The 12,770-nt window shown below is 43.1% G+C and overlaps 1 protein-coding gene across 3 annotated transcripts in view; it reads right to left on the bottom strand.

Moving 5' to 3' along the window:
• Nucleotides 1–12,770, bottom strand: part of f8 (coagulation factor VIII, procoagulant component) — a 31,377-nt gene that overhangs the window by 6,117 nt on the left and 12,490 nt on the right. For all 3 annotated transcript variants that reach the window (XR_009790393.1, XM_061786925.1, XM_061786926.1), the window contains 10 exons: nt 5,402–5,613; nt 5,178–5,319; nt 4,890–5,099; nt 3,164–4,011; nt 2,944–3,086; nt 2,203–2,368; nt 1,879–2,118; nt 976–1,201; nt 699–881; nt 356–472 (listed from right to left, as the gene is read on the bottom strand). Coding sequence is in view for 2 of the 3 variants with exons in the window: in XM_061786925.1 (XP_061642909.1) it covers nt 356–472; nt 699–881; nt 976–1,201; nt 1,879–2,118; nt 2,203–2,368; nt 2,944–3,086; nt 3,164–4,011; nt 4,890–5,099; nt 5,178–5,319; nt 5,402–5,613 (2,487 nt within the window). In the remaining variant the exon portion in view is untranslated. The remainder of the gene's footprint in view (nt 1–355; nt 473–698; nt 882–975; nt 1,202–1,878; nt 2,119–2,202; nt 2,369–2,943; nt 3,087–3,163; nt 4,012–4,889; nt 5,100–5,177; nt 5,320–5,401; nt 5,614–12,770) is intronic.

Genomic DNA, 12,770 nt, shown 5'->3' with positions numbered 1-12,770 from the left:
TAGATACTCTACTACATCTAATGAAATCCAATATGAATAAGTTTGCAGTTTTACGTGTCACTGTCACTGTATCCTACTGAGAGTGTGCCCCTCAGATTGATAATGTAACCCAAATATTAGGAACGCAAACAGAGGTAGGGGTACATTTTGTTAGAAAATGAATGCCTGGCCCATTTACCGTAATAGGCAATTCAAAGCAGCCAATTTTTCAACTGAAATAAATAAAGATTGTCGGAGACACAGTGAGTCAAAGTGAATGATTTTGGCAGACATGGCAAACATGCTATATTCTTCAAGTTGAAAAGCAAGGCGTGCCTTTGCCACCTGCAGTCCCCTTTGGTTTAAAAGTTTTCACCTGGATCATAGACTAACAGTTTAGCTCTCATGCCAGCCAGCTGGTAGTCTCCAACGGTGCACTCAACCAGCCATGTGCCAACCGTGGAGGGGATCATCTCTATGGTGCCGAACACACCTAAAGTGAGCAGATACACATAAGTAGAAAGGAACCAAAATTATAAATAACATTAAGTATCGAGGGTATAATGATAATCTGATGATACAAACTATACTACAAGTATTATCTTCGCAAAAGCCATTTTCTTTCATACAGCATTTGTATTAGATTTTACTGAACTCAGCAGGTGTACCTCCTTCTTTTGGTGCCTAAATGATCGTTGTGTCTGTCTGTGTGTATTCACCAGGGAAGAGGTTGTAGATGCCCATGCGGTGCTCCTGCCCAGTGTGAAGGGTGAAAGGTAAACCATGGAAGTGCACAGCGTGGTACTCTCCATCACTTCCCACATTCAGCAGGTGCCACCTGACTCGCTGGCGCTGTGCAACCATCAGACCAGGAAGTGTCTCTGCCACATAGCCATTTATTGCTATGGATATGAAATAGTGAGGTATTGTTAATGATAAATGTATACAAACATTCTAAATTGTTAGTCACACCACAAAACCAACACCTCTCGCCACCTGCAAATTGATTGCTGATGTGGTACCAGGGGTCATCCGGGTTGACCTCACAGGGAGGGCCACAATGATTCTTAAGGTTCTCCTCCAGATACCAACTTTTGGTCTCATCAAATGTGTGGAAGAGAAGGCTGAAATCCTGGATTGGCCCTAAGTTCTCAGTGGTAGGCAGAGTCCCAGTCTTACACACGACTAGTGGACCAATCAGACCTGAGTGAAGATCCCTCTCCTGGCAGACAAACACACAAATACATGCATCACATATAATGTATCTGAATACATTCACAAATTCATCTAAGTCTGTCCGTCTAAGCACTTCTCCTTTGCTGAAACATTTCTGCTGTCAGCATGCCAATTGCATGCTCCCTCAAAACTTGCAACATCTGCGGCATTGTACTGTTTGATAAAACTGCATATTTTAGAGTGCCCTTTTATTGTGGGCAACCTAAAGCACACCTGTGAAATGATCGTACTGTCGCATAAGCATATTGTTATGTCACACCTGTGAGCAAGAGAGAAGAACTCACTACCACAGATTTAGACAGATTTGTTAATTGAGAGAAATAGGCTTTTTGTGTACATACAAAAAAGTCTTAGATATTTGAGTTTTACACATGAAAAATGAGATCAAAAACAAAAGTGTTAAATTTATATTTTTGTCCAATGGTAGCAATGTCGTTGTCTAAAATTAAAAACATGTTCAAATTAAAGCCAAAATACCCCCAACAGATGCCCGCCCCTCTCTGGAGTAGAGTAAATAAACATCCTCTCCCACTGTATGAGGAACTACGTGAATTCCCTGTGAAAGTTTCAAGTCCTGAACACAGCAGTGTAGTCATTTACCAGCCTTATTGTTTCCCTTACAATATTTTACATCACAATCAAGTGGACCATATCTACGCAGACCTTGTCCACAGTGGAGTAGTATGCTCCAGCCTTGCAGCCAAATTCCTCATCGGTGGGACCTTGTTTCCTTGTGATTCTCCAGTTATACATGCGAGCCTCTCCAGGTGGAACTGGCTCTCCTGGGACCCCTGCTGGGAGGAATGGGGCATACCTTTGTGAAATGCCAGCCCCCTGGGTACGATCATAAACTCCCTGAAGGTGAAATGAGTACGGCCTGGAGGCCTTGTTCTTGAATATGACCTTGAATAGGGCAGACAATGTGAACAAAGGTCACCAAACACGATACTTCAGTTGATTGAGTTTTAACTGAAAAACATCACATACAGTAAGCAGCTCATTAACTTCTGCTTTGATGAAAGGGCCCATGATTCCCAGGTGTTCTTGAAGCTCTCCTCTGTTGGCAGGGTCCAGGAAGTCTTTGTCACGGTAGGCCTTAAACACCACCTTCTTGTATTTTGGCAGGAACTTTCTCATTCCACGACGCGCCTCTCTAAAGGAAAGCAATGATATTAGTTCATTCCAAGTTCTCACATTACTATCCCAATCAAATACAATATCATATAATTCAAGAGAATTTTTCTGTTGTAATAATCGTGAAATCACCGAATAGTTTAGCAGAATTACATGTAGCTAAGGGACGGTCCAAGGCAAAACTGAGCAAGCCTGGACAAATCTTTACTAAAACAATAGTTAAATGGCAACATACGAACAAATGCATAATTCTATAACATACAGGCTATGAGGAACAACAGCCTTGCATCCATCCAATTACATTTTTCACATTTTACAGCCTAAAAGTGGAACAATCTCCTTCAAAACATTCCCATTAGTTCAATGATCTCAAGAAAAGAAACATTTGGTAATTTGGTCTCATTCTCAAGATGTAAGGCTCGACAAAAAACCCCTTTTTAGTTTCATCTGCAACCACAGCAAGGTTGCTATAGACTAGATGAACCTTATAGGAAGGAGGAAAATACAATGGCTGGTTTAAAGTCTGTTGATCATTCAGCTCCGAACGTTTGGTCAGTGATGTGTTGAGCTCATAGGAAATATCTCACTTCCTACCTCGGTTTGATAAGATAAGGGGCTTTTCTGATGCCATAGTCCCAGCTGATCTCCTCTGCAGCAATGTAATAGTGGCGGGATGTTGTTTTCATGGAGCGAATGTCAATTTGGTCCGAGGTAATTATATCAGTTGTGCTATTCTCCTGTAATAAAAGCAACAATGAGGGATTAAGAGGTTGGGTATTTAATACACTCCACATTATTTGAAAGGGAACATTACCTTTTGGCTGTAGTCATCATAATCCAAAGACAAGTTGATTCCTGTTGTGTTCTTTGCTGCCGTAGAATTGTAAACCACCCACAGAGAATCCACTGTTTGCTCCTCAGAATCACTTTCAATGTGGCTTTCTTTGAAGTTTTGGTCCCTTTCCAATGAATTGCTTTCAGTTAAAAGGTTCTCCTTGAGGTTTGGATTTCTGTCCAGTATGATTTCGTTGCTCTCTTCCCTTAGCACATTTATTTCAAGTGGCATCTCATTCCGTTGGTCAATGCTTATCTCAAAACCAGTGTCTGTTTTATTTTCGTTGGTCTCCCCCCCTAACTGCCATTTGATTTCATCATCTCCGGTTTCTGCAGAGCTAATGTCTTCATGTGTCCAGTTTCCTTCTGCCCATCTTCTCTGTCTGCCACTTCTTTCATTTTCAGTCTCATTTATTTCATTTTCAGTCTCATTCAAAGCTTCAGCCACTATCCACTCCCCATTTCTCTCTAATTCTTTCAAGACATCCAATGGGATACCTCCCTCTGGTACACTGGTTGTATTTCCTTCATCCGAAGACACTACAGTCATATTCTTCATTTGACACATTTGGTCTCCTTTCACAGTCCACTCAATATTGCCACCAGTATCATTTTGACTGGCAGTATAGTTCTTGCACACCCAGACCATATTTTTTGTCTTCTGAGGTCTCCTTCCCTTTGGCAATAGGGCCACGCAGTCAGAGATATCGTCGATGTCTTCATCTTGGTCGACAAACGTGTCTCCATAGTCACAGGGACAGACGCTGTAACGAATGCTCATCCCCCGACTCTTGAGACTGCCATCGAAGGCACTTATCTCCCACTCACCTGTGAGAAGATGCAGGAAGTTAGAAAAAGTACAAACAAATGGTTCATGGTTTATTATTATCCTCTTCAAGCCGAAGCAGCTGTGTGGTTTGGTACATAAGACAACGTTACACCTGTTGCCTAAATTGAATTCCTCAAGACCCGAGATTTCAAGAGTCCATGAGGTGATAGATGTTCAGCCTGTAATGACTTGGCTCCAATTATTTAGATTGAGGATTGGAAGGCAGCAGGTTCCAGAGCCTCTAAGGATCAAAAGAATGAAATATCAACCAAACTATGGAAGGCACGACTGGTTGTTTGGAGAGATCCATATTGCTTTCCAGCACTCCTGAGATGCACCAAATCCTCACCAGTTGAGATTGTATCAACCTTTTGCCTTTTGAATGATTTAAGAAGTCATGTCTTGCATAAACATCCTTAACAAACAATGAAGTTCATACAAGACCCTGACAGCATAGAATTGGAAGTCAAAACCAAGAGAAACCCCATGGGTAGGTAGTTGCTTACTTACAACACAGTTATAGAACTCCACAGATACTCTACCGGACAACTTAATTATTAGCAACAGGACAAAAGTCAGTAAGTGCTGTCCATTTATTTTCTTTACCGTGTGTCCTCATTAGGGTCTTGGGGAAACTGGAGCCTATCCCAGATGTATATGGGTGAGAGGCTGGGTATAATCTTGACTGCTCGTCAGTCAAATCGCTGGGTGCCAATACAAGTGCTATATCAAAACATCTCTGCCTTTACAAAGGTATTTATAATCTCATGCTATACTGATCATTATTCAATCAGAATAATCTGCCTGATACATACTGGATGCAATTAGACTGCAGCGGTCGTATCTAATGTTGAGTGTAGTGGTTGAATGTGATTACCTGGTAGGTCCATTTCCATGCTAATGGTCATGCTAGTCATTGGAAAGAGGGTGAGGACAGACTGATGAAGGCCATCATACTGAAAAAGGTTTCCAGTGAAGTACACAGATAGGAAGTCACTCTGGGTGCCCACGTTGGCCACATGCCAGAATGTGACATCAGTCTGACACATAAAAAATTGGTGCCCGCTGTAAATGATGCCATTTATGCCTGGAAGATAGAGATGAAAAACATGCATTTTTTTGTTCTGCCTCAGCAAATTTGAAATCAAGTGCACATTGAACTCACTATAAATGACATTAGAGTCGTAGAATTCAGGATTTGTGCTTTTTGATGAGTTCTGGTGTTTGTCAATGTTTTCATCCACGTACCAACTTCTGTTCTCATCAAAGACAGCAAACATTACACTCCACTCTTTATCAGGGGCCAACTGTAATAGTAGATTGGATATGAGAACAACTGATTTCCTGCCTCCTTGTGGGTCATGCCATATGAGTCAGTGCTCATCTCACCAGACGTCCTCTGCGGTCGATGGCAGTAAACTTGCAGATGAGCAAGGTGCCCACTAGCCCTGAGGCCAGGTCCCTCTCTGGGGACACGGTGCTCTGGTACAGCTGTGAAAGACATTGGGGGTCCTCCTCCAAAGGCCCGTCATCAGCGGTTAGCTCCCAGACATAGACAAAGGTCCCATTTGGGGGCACCTCCATCGAGCGCAAGTCATTTTCTGCAACATTGACGTGTTCACATTAGATTCAGAAAGCAGTGAACAGTGAGCAATTAAGCTAATAAGCGACAAGACTTTTTGATGACTGCAGACAGTATAAAGCATCTGCCAAAATTTTTGTAAACACTCACTCATGTAATTGTAGGTGTGTCCAAACTGGCATTGTATGTACAAACACATCCAGGTAAAAATATCTAGAGTAATAATTTCACTTAAAATCACAGCTTTAAAACCTTTTCCTTTATAATGTGGAATTAGTATACAGTGGATATACAGTGTCTTGCAAAAGTATTCGCCCACTTGGCTTTTTATCCATTTTGTTATATGACAACTTCTAATTTAAACCATTTCTTTATCAGAACTTAATTTGATGGACCTGCACATAATAGTTGGTTCTGAAGTGAAATGGGATGTGTGTGTGTGTGTGTGTGTGTATATATATATATATATATATATATATATATATATATATATATATATATATATATATATATATGTCACTACAGCGTGTCACCCTTTTCTACAGTCACCACAGCGTCCTTTTCCGTGTCTCCTGGATCCTCCTCTCTAACACCAACTGCCCTCATGTCTTCCCTCACGACATCCATCAACCTTCTCTTTGGTCTTCCTCTAGCTCTCTTGCCTGGCAGCTCCATCCTCATCATCGTTCCACCAATATACTCACTATCTATCTCTCCTCTGGACGTCTCCAAACCATCGAAGTCGGCTCTCTCTAACTTTGTGTCCAAAACATCTAACCTTGGCTGTCCCTCTGATGAGCTCATTTCTAATTTTATCCAACCTGGTCACTCCGAGAGAGAAGCTCAACATCTTCATTTCTGCCACTTCCAGCTCTGCTTCCTGTTTTCTCTTCAGTGCCTTTGTCTCTAATCCGTACATAATGGCTGGCCTCTCCACTGTTTTATAAAGTTTGACCTTGATCCTAGCAGACTCTTCTTTCACATAACACACCTGACAGCTTCCTCCACCCGTTACAACCTGCTTGGACCCGTTTCTTCACTTCCTTACCACACTCACCATTGCTCTGGACTGTCGACCCCAAGTATTTAAAGTCCTCCGCCCTTGCTATCGCTTCTCCCTGTAGCCTCACTCTTCCACCTCCACCCCTCTCATTCATGCACATATATTCTGTCTGACTTCGACTAATCTTCAATCCTCTCCTTTGCAGTGCATGCCTCCACCTTTGTAGCTGTTCCTCCACCTGCTCCCTGCTTTCACTGCACATCACAATGTCATCTACAGAGATCATGGTCTAGTCTAAACTCATCTGTCAGCTTATCCATCACCATTGCAAACAGGAAAGGGCTCAGGACTGATCCCTTATGCAGTCCCACCTCCACCTTAAACTCCTCTGTCACACCTACAACACACCTCATCACTGTTCTGCTGCCCTCATACATGTCATGTACTATTCTAACATACTTCTCTGCCACTCCAGACTTCCGCATGCTGTACCACAGTTCCTCTCTAGGTACTTTATCATAGGCTTTCTCTAGATCTACAAAGACACAATGTAGCTTCTTCTGACCTTCTCTGTACTTTTCCATCAACATCTGTGGTACTCTTTCTCGGCATGAAACCATACTGTTGCTCGCAAATACTCACTTCTGTCCTGAGTCTAGCCTCCACTACGCTTTCCCATAACTTCATTGTGTGGCTCATCTACTTTATTCCTCAAAAGTTCCCACAGCTCTGCACTTCACCCTTGTTCTTAAAATGGGAACGAGCACACTTTTCCTCCATTCCTCAGGCATCTTCTCACTTAGAATTCTGTTGAACAAGCTGGTCAAAATCTCCACAGCCACCTCTTCTAGATGCTTCCATACCTCCACCGGAATGTCATCAGGAGCAACTGCCTTTCCTTTTTTCAGCCTCTTTAATGCCTTTCTAACTTCCCCCTTACTAATCATTGCCACTTCCTGGCCCACCACACTTGGCTCCTCTACTCTTCCTTCTCTCTCATGTTCCTCATTCATCAACTCCTCAATGTATTCTTTCCATCTATCCAGCACACTACTGGCAGCATCAACACATTTCCATTTCTATCCTTAATCACGCTAACCTGCTGCACATTCTTCCCATCTCTGTCCCTCTGTCTGGCCAACCTGTAAAGATCCTTTACTCCTTCTTTAGTGTCCAACCTGGCATACATGTCTTTATATGCCTCGTTTGGCCTTTGCCACCTCTACCTTTGTCCTATAGTGCATCTCAATGTATTCCTTTCACCTCTCATCGGTCCTCTCAGTGTCCCACTTCTTCTTAGCGAACCTCTTTCCTTGTAAGATTTCCCATACTTTGAGATTCCACCACCAAGTCACCTTCTCTCCTTTCCTGCCAGAAGATACACCAAGTACTCTCCTGCCTGTCTCTCTGATCACCAGTAGTCACTAGTGGTCCAGTCTTCTGGAAGCTCCTCCTGTCCAACGAGAGCCTGTCTCACCTCTTCCCGAAAAGCCACACAACAATCTTCCTTTCTCGACTTCAACGACATGGTTCTCTGCTGTCCCTTTGTCTTCTTAATCTTCCTGCCCACCACCAGAGTCATCTTACACACCACCATCCTATGCTGTCTAGCAACACTCTCCCCTACCTTACAGTCAGTAACCTTGTTCAGATTACATCGTATGCACAAGATGTAACCCACTTCTTGTGCTTCTACCTCTGCTCTTGTAGGTCACCCTATGTTCCTGCCTCTTCTGGAAAAAAAGTGTTCACTACAGCCATTTGCATCCTTTTTGCAAAGTCAACAGCATCTGTCCCTCCAAGTTCCTTTCCTGGATGCCGTACTTACCCATCACTTCTTCATTACCCCTATTGCCTTCACCGACATGTCCATTACAATATGCACCAATCACGACTTTCTCTGTCTGGGATGCTGAGAACTACTTCGTCTAGCTCCTTCCAGAATTTCTCTTTCACCTCTAGGTTACCTCCTACCTGTGGGGCATAGCCACTAATCACATTATACATAACATCCTCCATTTCAAGTTTCAGTCTCATCACTCGATCTGATACTCATTTCACCTCCAAGACATTCTTAGCTAACTCTTCTTTTACAATAACCCTTACTCAATTTCTCTTCCCATCTACACCATGGTAAAATAATTGAAACCTTGCCCTAAATTTCTCGCCTTACTGCCTTTTCACCTGGTCTCCTGGACACACAATATAATCAACCTTTCTCCTAATCATCATGTCAACCAACTCCCGAGATTTTCCTGTCATAGTCCCAACATTCAAAGTCCCCACATTAAATTCTAGGCACTGTGCTTCCCTCTTCTCTTACTGCCTAAGAACCTCTCCTTCATCTTCAACCCACAGTAGCTGTGAATTTCCCCCTACGGGCAATTTAGAGTCTTCAATTAACCTACCATGCATGTCTTTGGGATGTGGGAGGAAACCGGAGTGCCCGGAGAACACCCACGCAGGCACGGGGAGAACATGCAAACTCCACACAGGCGAGGCCAGGGATTGAACCCCGGTCATCAGAACTGTGAGGCAGACGCTCTAACCAGTCGTCCGCATTCAATAACAACAAACCATGGTTTACTGCCAAACTTAAGCGACTTCGCCAGGCTAAAGAGGAAACCTATCGAAGTGGGGATAGGGCCCTGTATAATCGTGCTACAAACCAGCTGATTAACGAAATTAACATTTCAAAGAGAAACTATGCAGTAAAGTTAGAAAAAAAGTTTACCGGTAATGACTCTAAATCAAGTCACTGATGGTGTAGTGGTACACTCGCCTGACTTTGGTGCAGGCAGCGTGGGTTCAGTTCCCACTCAGTGACGTTGTGAATGTGAGTGCGAATGGTTGTCTGTGTCTATATGTGCCCTGCGACTGACTGGCGACCAGTTCAGGGTGTAGTCCGCCTTTCGCCCGAAGTCAGCTGGGATAGGCTCCAGCGTCCCGCGACCCTAACCAGGATAAGCGGTGTTGAAAATGGATGGATGGATGGACTCTAAATCAGTCTGGCATGCATTACAATCGCAAACCAATTACAAGCGACCGACCCCCCAAGCTGAGAACAATAAAAGACTAGCTGACCACTTGAACAACTTCTACTGTAGATTTGAAAAGGACACTTTCACACCCCACACCCACCCAGCTGAACCACCGACCACCATCACACCTGACTTCTGCGTTGACCATCCACGAACAGGATGTGAGACACATCTTTAAAGAACAAAAGATTAACAAAGCGGCAGGCTCAGACCTTGTGTCCCCATCCTGCCTCTAGGTCTGCGGGGACCAGCTCGCTCCAGTCTTCACACAGATCTTCAATAGATCTCTGGAACTGTGCGAAGTATCATCCTGTTTCAAACGCTCCACCATCATCCCAGTCCCCAAGGAACCTGCAATCTCGGGTGTGAATGATTACAGGCCTGTCGCCCTGACATCTATTTTCATGAAGTCCTTTGAACTCTGCATCTTTTTGCACAATTGTCAATAAATAAATAGATAAAAAGTACCGGCATTGCCACATTACTGGTAAACTTTTATTGCTCAGTGACTGTGTTTTTATGTCTTTGTGTCTCAAAAGTATTCTGTCAATTGACTGTTTGTTGTCGTACTAGAGCGGCTCCAACTACCGGAGACAAATTCCTTGTTTTTGACATACTTGGCAAATAAAGATGCTTCTGAATGGGTTGTTTGTTTATATTTGCCCTGCAATTAGCTAGCGACCAGTTCAGGGTGTAGCCCGCCTCTCGCCCAGAGTCAACTGGGATAGGCTCCAGCACCCCCGTGACCTTAGTGAAGATAAGCGGTACGGAAAATGGATGGATGGAAATAAATTCATGCCAATGCTTTTAGCCATATTGTCTATTATAGTTGTCTTTAAAAAAAATCATCTCATTATTGTGGCATTTAGGAAATAATTTTGGTAATCCTAATTGACCTAAAACAGGAAAAGTTTAGTCTGATTAGTCAAGAAAAAAAGTGTCTTTTTATAGAATCAATGACTGCATCTTCTGTTCTTGCTGTGTGCGCCTTGGCCTCTTAGGGACAGTGTGGTGCGATGCATGCATGGAGTTACTCGTTTACATAAACTGAAAAAGAGTAGACGAAGAATGTCACGAAATAACGTTAATGAACTTGTCTTTCACAAATTAGGGTGAATATATGCCCGTGAGTATTGTTATATTACCTGTCTGTATGTGTTACGACGGCGTTTATGTGTGAATATTCATTATTTCAAGGTAAATCCCTCTCGTGACCAAATACTAATAGGGTTTTCAATAGGGTTTTCCATTGACTGTTAGCATTAAGCTGGCGATTTCGAAAACGATGTGTCTCTTGCATTTAAATATAAAATGCGTGTAATTATGTTTGTTATATGCTTAGCTTTACAGTAAACTCCAACTGGGGTGTCAATAAACAGCTTAAGGTACGCTCAGGGAGGGCAGAATAACATTCTACAGGCTGCAAAGTATGGGCTGCTGTATCAGGCTAGCGGTTATAGCTTTGTAAGCTTCACCCATTGTCTCGAGGCTAACCCGAATGGGTGCCGGTTTATCCAGTCAGGCGGTGCGGGTCGCGGTTTCTCCTTCCATCATCACAACATCCTGTCTTGGACGGTATGTTTCGGTGATAAAATAATTTCAGACCCACATTGAAAATACAGTTTTGGGTCATTTTCGGCCGGTAAAGGTTTTCTGTGACTTAGAAATTTGTCAGTGTCTATAAGCAGCATGATGCTGCCACGCCCATGTTTCACTGTGGGGATGGTGTTCTTGGGGTATTGAGATGTGTTGGATGTACTTGAGTCATGGAGTTTTCCTTGATGGCTGAGAAGATCAAGTTTTGCACCTTCCTCCATACAGTCTGGGACTCAACAACATGCCTTTTTGCAAACTCAAAATGTGCCTTCTCATTTTTATCTGAAAGTAGCGGCTTTCTTCTGGGCACTCTTCTATAAAGTCCAGCTCAATGGAGTGAATTTTTGTGGTCCTATGGACAGCCTCGGCTGTGTCACTCTGATGACCTTCTGGTGCTAACTTTGATCTGTGTGCTGTGTCTCTGATTAATGCCCTCCTTGCCTCACGGAAAAAATAAAATGAACTTAAAAAAAAAAAGTGATCTGTCACGTTTAATATTTTAGCTTTGACTCAATGAAAATGATTCCTTTAGTGTATCTCGAAAGTTTAACCTGAATCTTTTTGTATTTCATGGAAACCATGTTTGAATTTTGGAACGAACATTACCGGATTTAGCCAAAATGTTTGCTCTTGCTGACTTATTTTAGTTTACTTTAAAAGCACGGCAGCGAGGTTCAGTGCTCACTCACTCATACAAGCTTCACACAAGGCACAAGCTTTTACCATCGTTAGTTAACAACTTTTTATGGGTATGGAAAGTATTCAGACCCCCTTAAAATTTTCACTCTGTTACAATGCAGCCATTTTCTAAAATCCATCCATCCATCCATTTTCTGAGCCGCTTCTCCTCACTAGGGTCGCGGGCGCGCTGGAGCCAATCCCAGCTGTCATCGGGCAGGAGGCGGGGTACACCCTGAACTGGTTGCCAGCCAATCGCAGGGCACATCGAAACAAACAACCATTCGCACTCGCAGTCATGCCTACGGGCAATTTAGAGTCTCCAATTAATGCATGTTTTTGGGATGTGGGAGGAAACCGGAGTGCCCGGAGAAAACCCACGCAGGCACGGGGAGAACATGCAAACTCCACACAGGCGGGGACGGGGATTGAACCCCGCACCTCAGAACTGTGAGGCTGACGCTCTAACCAGTCGGCCACCGTGCCGCCTTTTCTAAAATCATTTAAGTTAATTTTTTTTGTATTAATGTACACAAAGCACCCCATATTGATAGATAAAAAAATGGAATTGTTGAAATTTTTACAGCTTTATTAAAAAAGAAAAACTGAAATATCACACAGCCATAGGTATTCAGACCCTTTGCTCAGTATTTAGTCGAAGCACCCTTTTGAGCTAATACAGCCATGAGTCTTTTTGGGAATGATGCAAAGTTTTTCACACCTGGATTTGGGGATCCTCTCCCATTCCTCCTTGCAGATCCTCTCCAGTTCTGTCAGGTTGGATGGTGAACGTTGGTGGACAGCCATTTTCAGGTTTCTCCAGAGATGCTCAATTGGGTTTAAGTCAAGACTCTGGCT

The sequence above is a fragment of the Phyllopteryx taeniolatus genome, chromosome 10, assembly GCF_024500385.1.
Source record: "Phyllopteryx taeniolatus isolate TA_2022b chromosome 10, UOR_Ptae_1.2, whole genome shotgun sequence".
Taxonomy (NCBI): Eukaryota; Metazoa; Chordata; class Actinopteri; order Syngnathiformes; family Syngnathidae; genus Phyllopteryx; species Phyllopteryx taeniolatus.
This window is presented reverse-complemented; position numbering and strand designations above follow the sequence as displayed.